Genomic DNA, 18,327 nt, shown 5'->3' with positions numbered 1-18,327 from the left:
AACTTTCTCCCTGTTATCTGCTTAGAAAGTGATTTCCAATGGCAAACTCAATTTCCCATGAGCGCCTGGGTGGGGACGCACATTTACGTTTCGACGCGATCTGAGCCCTGGTTGAGGCAGTCCAGTCAGAGGCCATATTGGAATATATGAAGTCGGCTTGCACTTTGATGGAACTGAGTGTCTGCCGTTTTGAGAGTCTCTATACTGCTATCCAGGATTTATACGCGAGTGATTGCAACAGGCATTCTACTTGAGACTCTGCTAAGTCTGGACGGCAAGTTGTCTCGCTTCTTTTATTGGGAAAAATGAGTCCAACCGATGCTAAACGGGGGGCTAAACGCAGGAAGAACAAGCGGGGCGGTGGCAGTAGCTGCAGTGCTGTCTGCAATACCAGCGGTGGCAAGGCCGGGGTTGCTTCGGCCCTGGGCTGTGAGGGAACAGCAGCACCTGCCTCTGTCGTCGGCTTTTTGACACCTGGCAGTGCAGGCAGCGGGAATATAGGATCCATCACGGGCATAAACGACGAGGTAAGAGTGTCACACTACTGGATGTCAAAACAGGGGCGAGCAGCTTGGAGCGTTATCAACGACACATCTGATTTGGGCCCGAGACTGATGCGAGGAAGGCAGCTAGCTAGCTAGCTAACTAACAAGTGCAACGTAGCTGGTAGTTAACCGGCTTAATCACAGCTAATAATAGTTGTTTATTCTTTGTGAAATAATCGCCAGCAGTTAAACAGTCCCCAGTGTAATATAACACACTGTCTTAAACGTCAGGCTAACTTACTAAAGTCTTGGCGAAATCCTAACACTACCATCGTTAGCTTAAGTTAAGAGGTCGTAGGTGTATCGACAACGATTTAGACACAATCAAGCAGTTGGTTGATCTAATATTCTTCTCTGTGTATGGCTAGCACAGGTATAGATTGGGCTGCTCGAATCAAAGTTAATCGGGAATAACATTAAGATTAACGTAGGTGGCTCAAAAGCTGCTATCACCTAGGTAAACACTGATGCTAGCTTATGCTAACAGTCAAGAGCACTAACAATCTCATCACTGTTTTTGCGTTTTTAAATTCCGAGTTTCCGTCGTTTTTTCTCTCTCTCTCTCTATTTCTCTAGTCTGTAAAGGTTTGAGTTTAACTTGGTCATATTTTCCAGAGGACCAGCTAAAGTACTCGACTACCTCCTCCACGTTAGCCTAATGAGCCCGTATACTTCAATACCACGATAGTGAAACTTAACAGTGAAATCTTAAGATGGTTAGCAAGCTTATTTACAAGATCGGAGATGTTGGTTAGCTTAATGGGTCGCGTAAATAACACTTGAGTGTTTTGTATTCTGCATCGAAGGGAACTATGTCCTGTCTGTGCTTCTGTGTACGTTTATTGTGCTTTTGTAGTTATTCTGGTCTCTCACGTAGAAAGTGTGTGTGTGTGTGTGTGTGTGTGTGTGTGTGTGTGTGTGTTTGTTGTTTGTTTGGGATTAGTGATGTTTCAGTATCAGATTTTCCGCTACAAGTGGGCAGAAGAATTCATGGTAACAACAATATCGCTGAAAATAAAGAAAAATACCCCTAGTCATACCAAGCTTCATTTATTTCATCGTAACTTTATTCATTTTAACTTTGTTAATTCACTGCTGCGCTAATAAGGTAAATGATATAAGAAATTTCTTGGCTAAACCATTATGGAAAACCAAATGTGACTACTTGGAGCCACTGCTGTTTTGTGTACTCTTTTTGTACACAAAATATCATGAAGCTTAAACAAAGACCGGTCATTCAGTCAGGCCTATGCTAAACAGGAGAAACACCTGTGAGTCATAGTGCAGGAGCTAGTGTTAGCTTGAAAAACTGTCAAGACAACGGTAATTAAATTAAAAATTTATTCCTCAAAGTAATACCAGTCTATCTGCACCTATCTCAGTGACTCAGCCTCGCTCTATCTCAGTGTGTGAGAGAAACACAGAGAAAGAAAAACCAATGCTGTTAGCACTAAACACCTTACTTTAGTCATCCATAAAGTAAGCATACACTGTCTAGTACGTGTTTATATACTATATAGTGCAAGGTGACAGTATAGCAGTTACTAAAAAGAAGAGAGCCTTGATATAAACTGGATTCCTAGTTGTTCAGGTCATTTACAATATGTTTATGTGCATGTTTTACTGCAGCATTCATTTTTATTTTTAAATGTCAGTTATTACTAATGCTTAACAGTACATGCACAGATAGCCAGCTTGTTTTTCTCATAGCACCGATTACTACCATGGTGGTTTGTGTCAGCCTGCAGCAGCAACAGTAATTTGTCGTTTAAGTTTACATAACATGAAACTGCTTGAATTTAATCCTTTAGTCTAAATGATCAGTTACGACTCCTTTTCTGCCAGTCTGTGCATGGCTAGATAGAGATTATGTTTTGCTATAATTTTTCTGAGTTGACTCCTTAAATGTGCGTACATCATTTTTGGGCACTTTTGTTTATAGGTTTTCTGTGTATGCAGTGTGTACTGGTGTGAACCTATGAGAGGTTTATCAGTATAAATATATATGCAGTCGAATATAAAACCCAGAAAATAATACAGAAAACATTAGAAGCTTTGAGGTGTAATATAGAAACTGTGTCATCACTTAGTGTAATTGATCACTTGCATAAATAGAAAGGGATGAGTTCATTGTAAACTATGAGCTGTTTTGTGTCCATCAGGTCAAAGTGAACAGCGGCGTTACACCACAGTTTACAGAAGGACCGGTGAATGCTGACTTCTCTGGAGTCCTTCAGGTAAAGTACAGTCAAGGGTTTCTGAATCCACTCAATGATACAGAACCTTTGTCGCTCAAAGACATGTCCAGTTTACCAGAATAATACACACCTTGACAATAGAACTGTGTGTATGCTAAATGGTGGAAACCCACTCAAGATTTAAACATTCAGTGTTTCTGTTAATTCAGTCATTTTTAAGTATGGAACTTATTCATATTCGGTAGGACTTGCCTCAGTTATTCATACATTCAGATGCTCCAGCATTTGTATTTTTTATTTTTTTAACAGTAGGGTTTAAGTGTTGATAACTGCCTTTTTTTTTTTTTCCTGATTACTAATGACGTTATTCCTCAGAATTCAAATCCATACAACACACATCACGAACATGAACTTGAACAAGGAACGAGGAAATATATGTATGAAATGTACTGTTTATCATAGAGAACCCAACTGATTGATCAGTGAGCAGATATTGTCTGCAAATATTTGCTTTTTTCGCTGATCTTTTATAATAATAATAATAATAATAATAATAATAATAATAATAATAATAATAATACATGGATAAATAATATATAAATGGAAATTAAAAAGGTAAGGAAGAAGGGTGAGAAATGCCTTTCAACTATGTTATGAGAGTTGGCGTTGCATAGTTTGTCCAACAGAGGGCACTTTACAACTCTCCTGTTTGTTGTGTGAAACACTACACACTGATTAGGAGCAGTTGGATACAACGCAAATGAGTAAATGATTAACTAACATGTGTCACACAATGTTCAGCTACTTTCTGACACTAATTTAAAAAAAAGAAAAAAAAGAATTTACAATATCGACACCTGAGTTTGAGAATGTGATAATTTAAGAAGGAGGAAACATAGGATTCTGAAATTCATACCATAGCTGTACTAGGAGGCCATATCATGTTTGGATAGATGCTGATATTCCGTTAAGTGTAAAGCTGCCCCGCTCTAACCCAGAGTACTCACTGAGTCACAGTCTCCAGGAGTACACGTTTAAAATGTAGCTGAAATAGATGGAAGTCAACCTTCTTCTTAAAATCCCATAGCCATCCCACCCACCGTCACAAGCAGTCAGTGTGTATATCATTAATTGAAGCCTCTAGCTTCTAATTACGTGTTTGTGCCCCTCTGTGGTTCACGCACTGAAAGGACTCTGTGTTAAAGTTCCTGTGATTTAATGAAGTACAGCGGGCCTGTTCAAACAGCTGTTGTACCTGGAGTACATTGGGTTGTGAATGTTAGATTGGTTAGCAGTTCAAGTGATCACAAACTTGAGTTTTCCTCTAAAATAACATCTGTATTATTATTATTATTAGAAGAAAAAATAACCTGCTTTTATTTATTCCCTTAAGTAATAAATGACAACAGCCACTGCATTTCTATCTAGGGGATTTTAATCAAACACAGTGACTTCATGTAAACTAATATATTTTTCTTTCCCACCACAGACCCCATTCACATTTGGCCTGAACCAGCGAGCGCCCTACACTGCTGGTGATCGCTGCCTCTTGTGTCGATGTGAGCGTAAAGACACTGTCGTGCCTTCAGAGGCAAGCATCTCAGGCCAGAACGGTACGGCACAGCCTGCCAAGACTCCCAGTGCTCTACAGCTGCCTCTGTGGGTGTGCTCTGACTGCAGGCGCACAGTGGAGAAGGAGGACCGACATACTACTCTAGAGCAGTCTTTAGGGGTAAGTCACATGAGTGTGAAGAGAATTAAAGTTATAAAGAGTTTGTGCATGGCGAGAGAGTGCTGCGTGTCAAGCCTTTGCTCGATTCCGCCGTTCAGTCGGTTTTCTGGCTCAACACGGATGCCACATATCTGCAGTTTAACGTGCACAGCTGCGGTCTTTCAGTGGATGATGCAGCTCCTGCGTTCACCTGGCACTGCTGGTTCTGTGCCAGAACGGCTGAAACAGATGCAGCCAGCGTGAGCAGCAGCTGCTGCTGTAAGAACGTAATGATGGAAGCAGAATAATACGATTGCACAAGCTTGAATTGATTCAACGAGGTAGCGACTTCTAGAAGCTTCAGCTTGAAATGTGCACTTTTTCAATTTTTCAGGTACATTAATTAAACAAAAAGTATCTCAGTGGATGAAATGCTTTTGATATATAATAAATGGTACATAAAAATGTAGTTGTGATTATGGCATTAGCTGCATCTGTATCTAAAAATGAAGGAACTAATTATAAAAATCATAATGATTTAAGTCTTTATTTTAACACGTAGTCACATTTAATACTCCTAATGATTAATTAAGAAAATAAGTGGCAGTGTTGCTGTTGTCGTCTTAATTAGTTTTCTCTCTTTCTCCTCTGCACACCCAAGTGTGACTGAAAATATCCTCTCAGGCCTGTGTTGTAAGATGACGTGTGTTTGAGTGTGCGCTCCAGTTACTCTGTATATAAAGAGCTTCTTTATGACCGACTGCCTGTGGAAAAATCTTGTGATTTGAAATCAGTGGGTTTTTTTTTTTTTCTCCCCCTATAATACAAAGTGACTTTTTATTTTCCTGGTTGAATGTGTGTAGGAGTGATTATTAGTTGTAATTAATAAAAGCACTTTTGTACAGACAAATTTACAAAGGCAGCGACTCGACTTTGTTTCCGTTCTTGCAAATTCTAAAAGAAATTTTGCTTTTTATTTGTAGGCAGGTGGTAAGATTGCGCCTACATTTTTGTTCTTCATCCAAAGTCTCAGTCTGAGTTGCTTTTGAAAACTCCCAAACGTTTGTTTTTTGGAGCTCAGTCCTATGTTTTCTTAGTTGTTGGTGCGTTAGCCTTGGATGGTGGTCTTGGGTTTGGCTTCCTCTTAAATGTATTGTTAAATGCATCCTAACTGCAGGGGCGTGCTCTGCTGACTCACAGCATTATGGTCCTGTAGTCAAGGGGCCCAAGCAACTGGAGAGCTTTTATTTTGAAATAGCTGCAGAAAAGAAAATTTGCACATATATTCTCTATCTAGTCTGCCACATGCTGTGCTTTTTCTGGTGATGAGTGAATGATGGTGTGACATTATAAGTCAGTTCTCACAGTGGTTTGCTGATCTCGGCCCTGATGCTTGTCAATTGTAACTGTAACTTTTCTCTAAACAAAAAAAGACTGCACTGTGTGCTCATCCCAGTTGTAGTTACTGTCCAACACGTTATAAACGTAAATAGGCTGAGCGTCATGTGGTGCTGGACATATCAGAGCAGTCATTTTCAGGGCCTTGTAGCTGTCACAGTGTCCAGAGCCAGATCCATGAGATGATCAGAGATTATTTTATGACAAGCCACAGCTGAAGAGACTGAAGAGGAATCAACTGAAATGATTAAAAATGCTCTTAAATACAGAGAAGTGATTGACATTCATATTATATGTTAGCACATTATTTTCAGCTTTCTGGACAGCCGTGCGACATGCCCAGTGTCACCATCGGCTCCTGAAAAATGATCAGCATCACAGTAAACTAATAAAAATGTTTCTGGATTTGTTCAATGCCTTATTGTGATGTCTTTGTTTTCCTTCATAATGCCTACAGAGTCAGGACTTTCTTTTGCACATGCCTGTGGGTAATGGAAACTTGGGCCAGGAGGCAGCCACAGGGGACAGACTGACCACTGCTGCGCCTACTCTACCCATGCTTCCTGCCCCGGACCTCACCACGCCGATGCCTGCTGATACAGTGTGCAGCTGCGAAGCTTGCAACGAGAGGCGGTCAGTTCAGGTTGACTCTTTGATTCCTTGCGTTTTTGTTTTTGTTTTGTTTTTTTCACTGATTCTTAATGAATTTGTGGGAATTACAGGGAGATCTCTGCCGAGTCGGAGAGGGAGTCGCAGCAGCTGCAGAACCACTGGTCGGAGCTTCGCTACCTGGTGCGCTACATCTACAGACAGACGGGAACGCCACTTGCAGATGACCACGACCAGCCTCTAGAGAGAGACAAGGAGGGCATGAAGGAGCTGGTGGACAGGTATGACCACGACCAGAAATCCTGCCTCTCTTTCTCAGGTCTTTCTTTCAGGGGCTTTCAGGGGTGTGTTTGGCCACTAGAGGTCCCTGTTAACAGGGAGCTTCTCTGAAAACAACCAGAGGCGTGGGAGCCTTTGCGCTGATGTCAACAAACTGAAACTGCTGCCTTGTTTTGTTTTGGGTTTTTTTGTTTGTTTTTCCAGTGTATTTGAACAAGTCCACAGGCCCGTAAAAAGCCTATTGGATTACTTAATATGATGTAATTGAGGAAACTGTGACTCACATGGGGAGATTTTAAACTGTACAGACAGTGTTACAAGAGAAAGAAGAGCTTTACGTGCTGGTAGCATCAATAGATGGGGAATTTTTTTTTCTTTTCCCACATTATGTTCATTGTTTTTCTCCCGCAGACTCTGTGAAAAGGATCCCTATCAGCTCTACCAGCGGTTGGAGCAGCAGGCTCGGGAATACGTCTTGGAAATGAAAGTGCGTCTATTGAAGCACCTTTCTGCAGGTTCCAAGAACACGGGACCACCTGGGACCATAGCTGCAGCCCAAGGTCCTCCTCAAGCCCACCAGTTCATCTCACTTTTGCTGGAGGAATACAACGCCCTCTGTCAAGCTGCACGAACCATCAGCAGCTTCCTGCTCACCCTGGTTCGTCCGAGTGTTGTTCCCCCACATACAATAACACGTTTGACATATTCATCGCATTCTTAACTTTTATTTTATTTCCTTTTTTTTTTTTTTGCTCTTCCCCAGGAAAATGAGCACCTCCAGAAATTTCAGGTGACCTGGGAGCTGCACAACAAACACCTTTTCGAGAATCTGGTTTTCTCCGAACCGATCTTACACAGCAGTTTACCGGCACTCATTGCACAGCTTAGGTAAGACGTCACTTCTATTTAAAGGAAGACTCTATGACTAGACGCTCATCGTGATGATTTGATTGCTAATAAAGACCCAAATTGCACATTACCTTCTCAGATGCTGCCTTTGAACAAGCTTCCACAGTACTGAGCCATAAGCCAGCAGGCTTATCCCTAATCCCTATTTGTTTTTTTTTTTGCTTTTGTTTTCTTTCCACAGGCATGGCACAGCTTCCCATGATTCATACAGTGAAGATACGTACAGGACGTTATTAGAGAGCTACCAGCAACTGCAGCAGGAGATGGCTTCAGTGGCCGCTCAGTGGCAGGATTGTGAGAAGAGGATTGATGACTATGTGGATGAACAGGTACGCAGGGCAGTAAAAGAATGTCTTGTGTAACGCTCATGTTCAGTACAGAGAATAATAAATTGTGTAACATGTTTCTTTTGTAGATGCTTTTTAAGGTGGAGGGTCAGAATATTACCAACCAAAGAACAGAGCCACACAAGTCTTTAATTAGCAAAAATGTAAGTGAAATGAAAACTCTGTGTGACTGTTTAGATATTTTTTTTTCAGTCTTTGATTTGTGAAGCTTCTAAAGTCTTTGTTGATTCTTACTATCTGCCTGTTTCCAGACTTTAAAGACAAAGCAGGGAATGCTGAAAGAGGACTGGGAATTCTTTAAGCAAAGAAGGTTTATAGAAGAACAGGTACGGCACATGATTATGACGCTGTCATTTTACAATGGAGTTTTACAGTTGTGTCCTTCAAAGCGCTGTAATGGTTTCTGTTTTTGTTTTTTTGTAGTTACCCAACAGTAAGAAATCCCCCACCGGAGATAACAACTTCACAGACACAATGAGAATGCTGTCATCTCGTCTGAGTATTCCAGACTGTCCAAACTGCAATTACAGAAGAAGGTGAGCTGTCAGGATTCAGTGGCTTGTCCCTGTCTGGCCTGGGATTACGTTACTCTTAGTCCAGTGAATTTCAGAAATAATTCAAATTATCTTCACAGGGGGAAAAAAAAAAAGGATAACATGTATAAAATAAGTGAACAGACTGGTTATGTTTAGTTGTGAAGAAATTAAATGAACCCCCCTCTACTTGCTGGTATTATCATTATTATTATTATTATTATTATTATTATTATTATGTGCAAAAGTCTTGAGCAATTTCTTTATATTTTGCTTCCAAGGAGCCAGAATTTATTTTCTTTTTTTTTTTGTGGGCTCGTGTAATAGTTTAAGTCTTTTTCAGGCTTTTTCAGTGCAGTCCTTGTACCTGACCATTTTCAGAGGTTTCTTTTCTTTCTGTTAGCCACCTAACACTGACCTATGAATCATTCCAGCATAAGAACTCAAAGGATGAAACAGTGTTGTCTACACATAATGCGATTTCTTTTAAAAATGATAAGATAACAGTTTGAAGGTCTAAACTGGTGTCTTTGCAAAAACAAAGCGCTATTAGCTGAAAACATGGCACATCTCTACATGCTGTGTAGGGTGTCCTGAGAAATTTTGAGAGGGAAAAAAACGCAGATGAAAAGCGTCTGAAAGTCATGTCCTTACGGAGTAGAAACCAATCCAGCAAAGATCTGACACTGTAACCATTTATTGTTTACTGTAGCCTGGTTAGAAATGATGTTGGTGGAAGGGTGGCTATCAAGAAGCCATTCTTAAGGAAGGGAGAAATGGGGAGCCAAGGCTGAGGTATGCCAAATTACACAAGAGGTGGTCTGAAAATCAGCAGTGACATGAGGTGAGGGTCATGTCACTGGTGTGGCTCAAGACTTTTGTCACTTTGCTATAGAACCTATTTAAAGATGGGAGAGCGAGATGTCAACATGTGATGTATTGAAGACCATTTTCCGCCATTAAAAAAGCCACTTAACTCATTTGACTGTATGGGAATTGTCTTTTTAAAATACTTCATGTAAGAACTTTACTGAGAGAGTCCTGTAATCAGTATCACAATATAAATTTTGTCTCAACTTTTTTCAACAGGTGCACATGTGACGACTGTAGCCTCTCTCACATCCTAACGTGTGGCATAATGGACTCTCCTATCGCTGAAGACCTCCACATCAAACTACCCATGCAAGGGGATCCTCCCCGGGACTTCTTGGCAGGGGTGCACCCTCCTAGCCTCTCTTCCGGCAGTTCAGCATCCGGCTCCAACTCCAGTTCTCCCATCACCATCCAGCAGCATCCGAGACTCATTCTGCCTGAAGGAGACACCAACACTTTGTAAGTCATCTATTAGTATTTTCCCCAATCTTAGCGTTAACATAAAAATAAGTGCTATTAAAGTGGAACTGATATTTCGATAAATAGTCTCTTCTTCTTCCTGACTTCTCATTTCTCTCTTGTTGTAGCATTAGCGATGATGACGAAGTGCCTCCATTGTCCAGTAAGTTTGGGGACATGTACCCTATGAGTGGTTATGAGGACAACAGTATGGTGACTGCTGCTGTGAACGGTCTTCATAACGACATCAACGGGGAAGGTGAAAACGTGGCGCTAAAGACAGGGGTGAGTCCTCTACAGCCCCCAAAAAATGCCCAAGATTAGCTGTGAATTTCCCTGCCGGGTTTCTGGATGATGAAGCTGCAGTTCATTATGAGTGGGTTACGGGTAATTTGGGAAATGTTTTGTCCTCACATACTAATTCAGTCTTTGTTCTGCACCTCTCTGTGTCAGTCTCCTCGCATTACCAGCAGCAGCAGCTCATCGGAGGGTGACGAGGAGGAAGCTAATAGCGAGGGTGGTGGGGAGCCCCCAGGGCAGCAGGAACAGCTTTCCTCAGGAAAGACCAATAGTCCTCCACCCTCCTACAACCACCAGCAGGTATTTATACAAATACAATGAGCCTTCATTCGTCTTCCTTTAAGGGCCATATGCTCAGACGCACTCATTGTGTGACGAGAGATCTAAAAATACTGATCACAGAACAAGAATGTTCTTTGTTGCTGTGGGTCCCGGGGTTATCGCAGGAGCGTGTTTTTTTTTTTTTTACATGAATTTAAATTTTGTTTTAATTTTTCTTTTTTTTGTTATAGCTTAGACTGGGTTTGCTCATTTCAGTTTCAATGTGGTTCCAGTAGTTTCAGTATTAATTTGAGTTGCTAGTCCATTATAATATGAGTGGTATTACTATACAAACACTAGACGTGGTCATCTGTGCATCAGTGAAAGTCCCCTTATACTCTTTGTGTGGATTAAAGACTAGAAGACATTTGCTATTTATTTTATTTGTTCGTTTGTCTTTTAAAGTCTATAACTAAAGCTAATGCCACACTTATCTGGCCACGATCCTTGCCACCTCCAGGTACAGCTGTTACTGACGAAACGAGGTGCTTTATTTGCAGGGCAGGGTATCCGTGTATCCGTGTATCCGTGCAGTGGCACTGATGAGACCTGAACCACTTTACTAATGTTCATGTGACACAAAAAGCACATCAGTTTAATTCTGATGTAAGAGCGGAGATAAAAACTTGGTAGTGTAGTCACACTAATTTAAAATAATAATAATAATGAAATCCTCGATGGAGCTGAATTGGAAAAATGAACTCCACTACTACATTCTGATACATGATTTAGCTGTTATTACTCTTTTAAATCAACGTGTTTCAAACCTATATTACCCCCACCCTCAGGCAGAGCAGGTCCAGCATGCCTGCGAGTGCCACGTGTGCAACCAGGACCCCAGCTCTTCCACCCTGGGCCCCGCCACGTGTTTGCCCCCTAGTCGGCTCCACGCTGCGCCTCCTCCCCCCGCTGTTGGACACCAATTCTTCACAGACAGCAAGACCCCCCCTGCACACCCCGCCCTCCACTTGTACCCACACATCCACGGCCACTTGCCCCTACACAACTTCTCCCGGCCCCTCCTGCACCCCACACTCTACCCACCAAGCCCACCTCTCACACACAACAAGGTGAGGATAACAAGTTTTTAGAGGTAGACGTAAGTTGTATTCTTCCGATCAGTATGTAGAATTCTAGCATTGAAAGTGTCTTTAAGGGGAAAATTGATTCATTTCCTTATCACTGGGGATTTTTCTTTTTTTAAGGTTCCAAGAACAATCCTAAGATTAGTTGTACGCTAGTTTCATTTAGTGTCACTGCAGTTCCTTTTTTCTGCCACAAGGGGACAGACTGAACCTAAACTAGGGGAAGGGGGGAAAAAGCAAAAAGAACAGAGCAGTCCTGAACTTTGTGCCAAACTCAAACCTGTTCATCTCATTATTCCCTTACTAATCACATTTTTTTCCCACCTTAAGCCTCTGCCCCCCAACCCTATATCAAACCACTCGGCGGCCAAGCAGCCAGCCTTCAGTGCGTCTTTACCAGAGCATGTATACCAGAACTGCTTCGGCGGTGCGGGCAGTGCAGGTGACTGGAACAGCTCTCTGCAGTGCCTCTCGCTCAAGTTTGAGAATTTATGGGACGCTGCTGTGATGAAGAGCTGGAATCCGTCTGTGCTGTTGCCCGAATCGCTTCCAGGTGAGCCGCCCTGGCACGGCACAAATCACCAATCATATTGAAATCATTTAAAAAGAATCGTTAAGACAATGTCTTCCCTTATGTTTTGTCCTAACCCAACAGGTGATATGCTTGGACCACCACTTGCTGATGTCCCCCTCCCTCCAACATCATCTATTTGCCCCCAAGGGGAACATGCCTCACTGCCCACGCCTCTGCCCCCTTCCTCGTCTTCTTCCTTGTCATCATCTTTGTCGTCATCCTCCTCGTCCTCATGCTCCTCTTCAGAAGCCAAAGAGCAGAAGAAGACCGGCGGCAAGAAGAAGTGTCTCTACAATTTCCAGGATGCCTTCATGGAGACGAATCGAGTGGTGATGGCTACCTCCGCCTCCACGTCCTCAGTGTCCTGCACTGCTACCACTGTCCAGTCAAGTAATAACCCACCCATCCACCTAGCATCTAAAAGACCCAACTCTTTAGGTAATATAGGAAGTAGGAGTAGTGGTTAGGTTTGTACTGATGGGGCTTTTTTGTTATTAAAATGATGGGACACTCAAACAATTTAACACCTACAGTTAAAAGGGACTCGTTGTGGTCGTCTCCACCGCCGTATTTTATTCTCGTACCCCAGCTCTGTGTTATTCATACATCAAAATATTTTTGGGTGCAGCCCCTCGGTCCATCAATTGTTTGAAACAAACCATTTTAGCTTCCTCTATTTAAACTGCCTTTCTTTTAATTGGCTGAAAAAAGGTGGTTAGACCTACTCAAACAAAACAACCATCTGACGGCTGTGGATGCTGTGCTCACAGGTATCATGTCGGATGTCTTTGGTATTATGCAGAGGCAGAAATGGAAGAAACTGAGCGTTTAGGGGTCTGAAACCGGAGTTTTTGACTCACAGGGAAACTTGTCAGTGTGTATTGTGCATCCTTCATTGTAAGAGTACATATTTAACTAATTGATAAGTCCCCTTGAAAATTTGGGTGTGTCATCAGTTTTGATCACATACAAATTTTGCTGTCACTGATAGCTTTTATTCAGCAGGATAATTATTCATTTTCTCTATTATAGTGGGGTTTTTTTTATGGTATTTATTACCTCTTTGACCTTTCCAAATATTAAAGCACATGGGAAGGATGCCTATTCTTTTATATTTTTCTCAGTGTTAACTGTAGCAAGCATGTTTTACTATGCAAGGTTTGCTACTGTGTCTATGCTTGAATGCACAGTTAAGAATTGACAGAATGGTGAATTCAAATCTTATGTCCACACATTCATCAATTACTCAGATAACCTGGAGTAAAGTGTAAATTGTGTTTTATTCTGAAATGTCTGGTCGTTGTATTGTGGTGAAATGAATGATGTGGCTTGAGATAGAGATATATATATATATATATATGAGATCGATCTAAGTTTAGATGAGCAAATATAAATATCAGCGTTATAATTCATATTCAAAAGGTCATCAAGCTGAAACTGCGTTGCGCTGGTTTAGAAGAAGTGGTATTGACGTGCGAAGCATGCGTCAGCAACACTTGGCTTGTTTGTTTTCCTGTCTGGAAGCTCTGAACACGATCATGTTGTTTTTGATGATGTGGGGATTTTTTCTTTTGTGTATTTTGTTAATGTAAATATTGTAATTCTGGCCATTTTCCCTCCCTTCTAGATGACGTATTTCACAATCTAGGTAAAGAGGACCACAGGCAACCCACTCCAACCACCCCTAGAAATGGCTCCACAGGACTTACCTCCCTCCCTCCTCTCTCGGGGCCCCCGCTCCCTCCAGCACCCACTGCGCACCTTCCGATAATAGGATCACAACCCTTCCCAAAAATGGCCACTCCAGCTCCAGACTTTGCAGACTCCCACCAGGGTCATTGCCTCCCACCCACAGAACCTCTGGCCACCTCAATGGATGGGCCCATCAGTGCCCCACCCAGCGTCTGCAGGCAAGTTTGCTGTCTGATTTCACAGGAAAGATTATTTATCTTATTTCTTTTTTGTCGCAGCAATCCAAACTGAATTTAAAGTACTGAAACATGAAAACATTATTTATTTCAGTGATCCTGACTGTGAAGGCCATCGCTGTGAAGGGAATGGGGGGTACGAGCATCCGCCATATGATGGAGAGGAGAGTCAGGACGAGGACAGCTGCTCGGAGCACAGCTCTTCCACCTCCACATCCACCAACCAGAAAGAAGGAAAGTACTGTGACTGCTGCTACTGCGAATTCTTCGGACATGGCGGGGTAAGACATGCATGTTTATGCAAACACATTGACCTCAGATTAACATCTTGTTGGTGTTTTTTTTTTTTTTTTTTTTTGTTTTTTTTTGCTTTTGTTGTTGTTGTTGTTTTTTCCAAATGATTCATTTATTTTTATTTTCCTCCTCCGTACCCTCATTGATTGCGACACCCTTTGTTTTATTCACAGCCCCCAGCTGCTCCTACCAGTCGAAACTATGCAGAAATGAGGGAGAAGCTTCGCTTACGTCTGACAAAACGCAAAGAGGAACAGCCGAAACGCGAGGAACAGCAGCCGGTGATAGAAAGAGATGGAGGGGTGGAGGACCACAGGCGGGTGGAGGACCTGTTGCAGTTTATCAACAGTGCTGATAGTAAACCCGCTTCCAGTTCTAAGGCAGCAAAACGAGCAAGGCACAAACAAAAGAAGGTAACTACCTGCTGATCAGGCCAGAGGCCTTTTTGAAATGAACCACTTTCCTAGAATACTTGGAAATATAGCACTCAGTGGTCTTTATTATTATTATTTTTTTATGAGTCAGAGTTGTCAGTACACTAATAGTAAATGTCTGTGTGCTTCAGATGGAAGAGAAGGCCCGTCTGGAGGCGGAGGCCCGCGAAAGGGAGGAGCAGCAGTTGTTGGAGGAACAGCAACGGCGACAGAGGCAGGAAGAGGAAGAAGCGCTTCAAAAAGAACTGCTCCGACTGCAGGAGCTGCAGCAACATCGCGCTGCCAAAAAGAAAAAGAAAGAGAAAGCAAAGGAAAATACCGCTCCCCCTCACAACAATCCACAGCCCCTTAAACAGACAGCTCAGAACGTCTTAGATAATCTTCAGAATGGAAAGTCACAGCTGCTTCAAACTCTCATCCACCTCCCTGACCAGAAGGAACCCAGATTTGACTCACTACCCCGGCCCCATTTACAGCACAGCCCAAACTGCGCTGCTGAAAAGGGGTTTACCGCTGAGACCAACATCCCCAATTCTCCACCTGACCTCCTCAACGGCACCTCCTCTCTACTCGAGGTCAGCAGTAAATCTAAGGGTAAGCAGTCCGCTAAAGTGCCCACCTCTGAGGCTGCTGTAAAGAAAGCCCCAGAGTTACCCAAGAGCTCCGATGCGCCTGTAAAGCTCGCTAATGGCGCTACCACTACAACAGACACCAAAGCAATGCGAACTAGGCCCGTTGAAGCCCTCGCTCCTCTCCCAACCAGTGAACCCCAGAGGGAGGAAAGGAGCAATAACAGAAGTGCCAGCGGTAAAAGGCAGCAACACCAACCTCTAGCCCAAACAAAGGAAGACAGGATAAGCCCCCCTGTGTCAAACCCCTCTCCGTCTCCCCCTCCAACCTCCCAGTCCGAACAGACCCAGCAGAACGGCAAACCTCCGACCGCAGAGTCCCCACAGCCCAAAGGCAAGACCAAGAAGAGCAAGAAGAAGAAGGTGGACAAGATGAACAGCTCGATAGGTTGGTTTTAATCTTCTGTGTGTACAAGTCCGGACTACCCTGTCCTGCTGCTAAAGTCGGAACAACAAAGTGTTCTGCATTGTTTTCCTTTGTCTCCTGGATGTTCTGTAATAAGCAAGGTTTGATCACCATGAGCAAGTGCTAGGGAGTATTTCTTAATCCAGCTTTGCTGTGATCCCAAACTCGGACGTGCTGTGAAATGTTAAAGCACCTTGGAAACGTAATCCTGACAGATTAGAACCAGGAAAATGTGTATGAGACCAATGAGAGATGAATTTTTCTGTGTATGTATATATGAAAATGTTTTATTTTTATTTTAGATGATGTATTCCTGCCCAAAGACATCGACCTGGATAGCACTGAAATGGATGAAACGGAGAGGGAGGTGGAGTACTTCAAAAGGTGCGTTTGACCAAATTCTGGAGGAACACTACTAAAATGTGTTCTTCCCTACCTCAAAGGCCTAATGTCAGCTTTCTTCCTTCTTTTCTCTCTTTTCCAGATTTTGCTTAGACTCTGCCCGGCAGACCCGTCAACGGCTATCCATCAACTGGTCAAACTTTAGCTTGAAGAAAGCTACGTTTGCTGCACATTGAGGGTGTTTAGTGAGTGACTGTCAGGACAGAATCAGTACCTTAACAGCTATACAAACCCAACCCCGACCCTCCACTTATCCCTTTACTTCCACCCAACTGTTATCCTCCTGGAACTTCTCCCGCTGTGCCCAAATCACACCCACGCTGCCTTGCTTTGTTCTTGTCACTGTGTGGTTCCAACACAGACCCATCTGGACTGATCCACCTGCAGAAATAAAAAGAAATGAAATGACACAGAATCACAAAATGCTACTCTACATCTGATTAATTTTTCCTGCCTGCTTGTGTGCTTCTAGTCTGAGTTGGGCATTTCTCTTGACTGAAAAGGAAAAAAAAGAAAAAAAAAAAAAAAAAAAGCCATGGTCTGAAATTATTTTCTTATATTGGCTTAACTGTAGTCAAAAGATGCTTATTATGTCTGGAAGGTTTCCTTAAAAAAGAAAAAGAAAAAAGAGAGACAATGGAAACTTAAAAAAAGCGAGAAATGTAATGAATTAAAAGCTGTATTTGACATATTGTGGCTTACTATCCCATCGTTTCCTGTTCCTAGCACGGCCTCTCATCACACGATTGACAAGGGAGCTTGGTTAGCTGGTTTCCACTCTCCCAAACCCTCCCCCCACCCCACCAACTACTTCCACCTTATTTCACAGAAAGGAGGAAGGCGTAATACTTGACATTGTTCTTTTTTTTTTTTTTGGTTTTTAAGTTCTGTTTAACAAACTGTTGAGTAAACGTGTACCAGTTACAGTTTATGTTTTCTTTATTTTGACCTGTAGCCAGCTTGTATCAGAATACTTTCAGAATGAAATTGAAAAAGAACAATACTCACACTATCAGTCTGTTATAGAGTGTATATTGTATTAACACTAAAGCCAAACTGGCTACTTTTAACATATTGTTAAGTAATATTAAATCTTGTCTTTCTTTTTTGAAAGATGGAATACAGTAGTATGGCAGGATTATGTGTCTTGTGTCACATCTTATTTCCTACATACGGTAAAAAAGCCAAACCAAAATGTCAAAAGACGTACATACATTTACAGATGCAGTTCAAGATATGTGAAGCTACTGTTAGCAGCCAGTTAGCTTAGTGTAAACAAGGAAATGGGGCAGCTTTGCCTCGCTGGGTCCAGCGGTTATAAAAATGCACCTGCCTGGTGAGTACACATTTGGTCGGGACATAGAGTCATAGTATAATGAGAACGCACACCCTGTCGCTTCTAAGCTTTTATGTTTAAAAATAATAATAAATAAAACAGATTCATAGTGGATCTTAAAATTACATAAATACAATCTTCGATGAACATGTTACACAGCGTCACTGTTTTAACTATATTTGAGCTAAAATGCAGAAGCAGTGTGTGGAAAAACCTAAGTACACCTCATGACTCAGTAGATGTGGAACCATCCTGGTGCCTGAATGTTGTCAGTCTCTCGTTCAAGTTTGTCGTATGGACCGCGACAGACTCATTGTGGAACAGTTTTGGACATTCTCTTCTTTACAATGTTACTCCAGTTCATTCATCCTTACAATGCCTAGAGCCTGACTCACCATCCCTCTACAACCGTGCCAAACACCTCCATTTGACCAAGCCACATTTTTTATTCTAATTTTTATGCTGTCGTGAACATTACCACTTAGCACGTTAGCTGAGGTCTGTTAGGAGATGTAGCTCCTGGATTTATTGCAGTTTCTTTGAACTTGGGGTGAATTGGTTTCACTATCCACTCCTGGGAATACTCAAAACTGTCTTGTATGATTTTATACTTATACTCTAGAATGACGGACTTGGACTCACCAGATCAATAAGCAGCAACAGCTGCTTCTTTAAGATATTTGCTTGTGTTCACGCAGACCTGAATGTCTTAAATCAGCAAAAATGTCAAAACTTGTCCTTCTACAGGTGCTCACAT

At 42.2% G+C, this 18,327-nt stretch overlaps 1 protein-coding gene across 2 annotated transcripts; it reads left to right on the top strand.

Annotated features, from left to right (window-relative positions):
• Nucleotides 1–117: 117 nt before the first annotated feature.
• fam193a (family with sequence similarity 193 member A) lies at nucleotides 118–17,372 on the top strand. Of its 2 annotated transcripts, none has more exons than XM_026171501.1 (23): nucleotides 118–527; nucleotides 2,708–2,782; nucleotides 4,233–4,475; nucleotides 6,310–6,485; nucleotides 6,575–6,742; nucleotides 7,152–7,398; nucleotides 7,504–7,628; nucleotides 7,831–7,978; nucleotides 8,065–8,139; nucleotides 8,248–8,322; nucleotides 8,420–8,532; nucleotides 9,619–9,861; nucleotides 9,990–10,146; nucleotides 10,315–10,461; nucleotides 11,271–11,552; nucleotides 11,898–12,120; nucleotides 12,223–12,531; nucleotides 13,769–14,051; nucleotides 14,164–14,350; nucleotides 14,537–14,776; nucleotides 14,929–15,814; nucleotides 16,135–16,216; nucleotides 16,317–17,372. In XM_026171501.1, exons 1-23 carry the CDS (start codon nucleotides 306–308, stop codon nucleotides 16,408–16,410), a joined length of 4,800 nt encoding a protein of 1,599 aa, XP_026027286.1. In that variant the 5' UTR covers nucleotides 118–305; the 3' UTR covers nucleotides 16,411–17,372. The 2 variants fall into 2 exon arrangements, with proteins under 2 accessions (XP_026027286.1, XP_026027285.1); XM_026171500.1 differs by having other exon boundaries at nucleotides 12,223–12,579.
• Nucleotides 17,373–18,327: the final 955 nt, after the last annotated feature.

The sequence above is a fragment of the Astatotilapia calliptera genome, chromosome 6 (assembly GCF_900246225.1).
Source record: "Astatotilapia calliptera chromosome 6, fAstCal1.2, whole genome shotgun sequence".
Classification (NCBI taxonomy): domain Eukaryota; kingdom Metazoa; phylum Chordata; class Actinopteri; order Cichliformes; family Cichlidae; genus Astatotilapia; species Astatotilapia calliptera.
The sequence above is the reverse complement of the archived record's forward strand: the minus strand, read 5'-3'. Positions and strand labels throughout refer to the sequence as shown.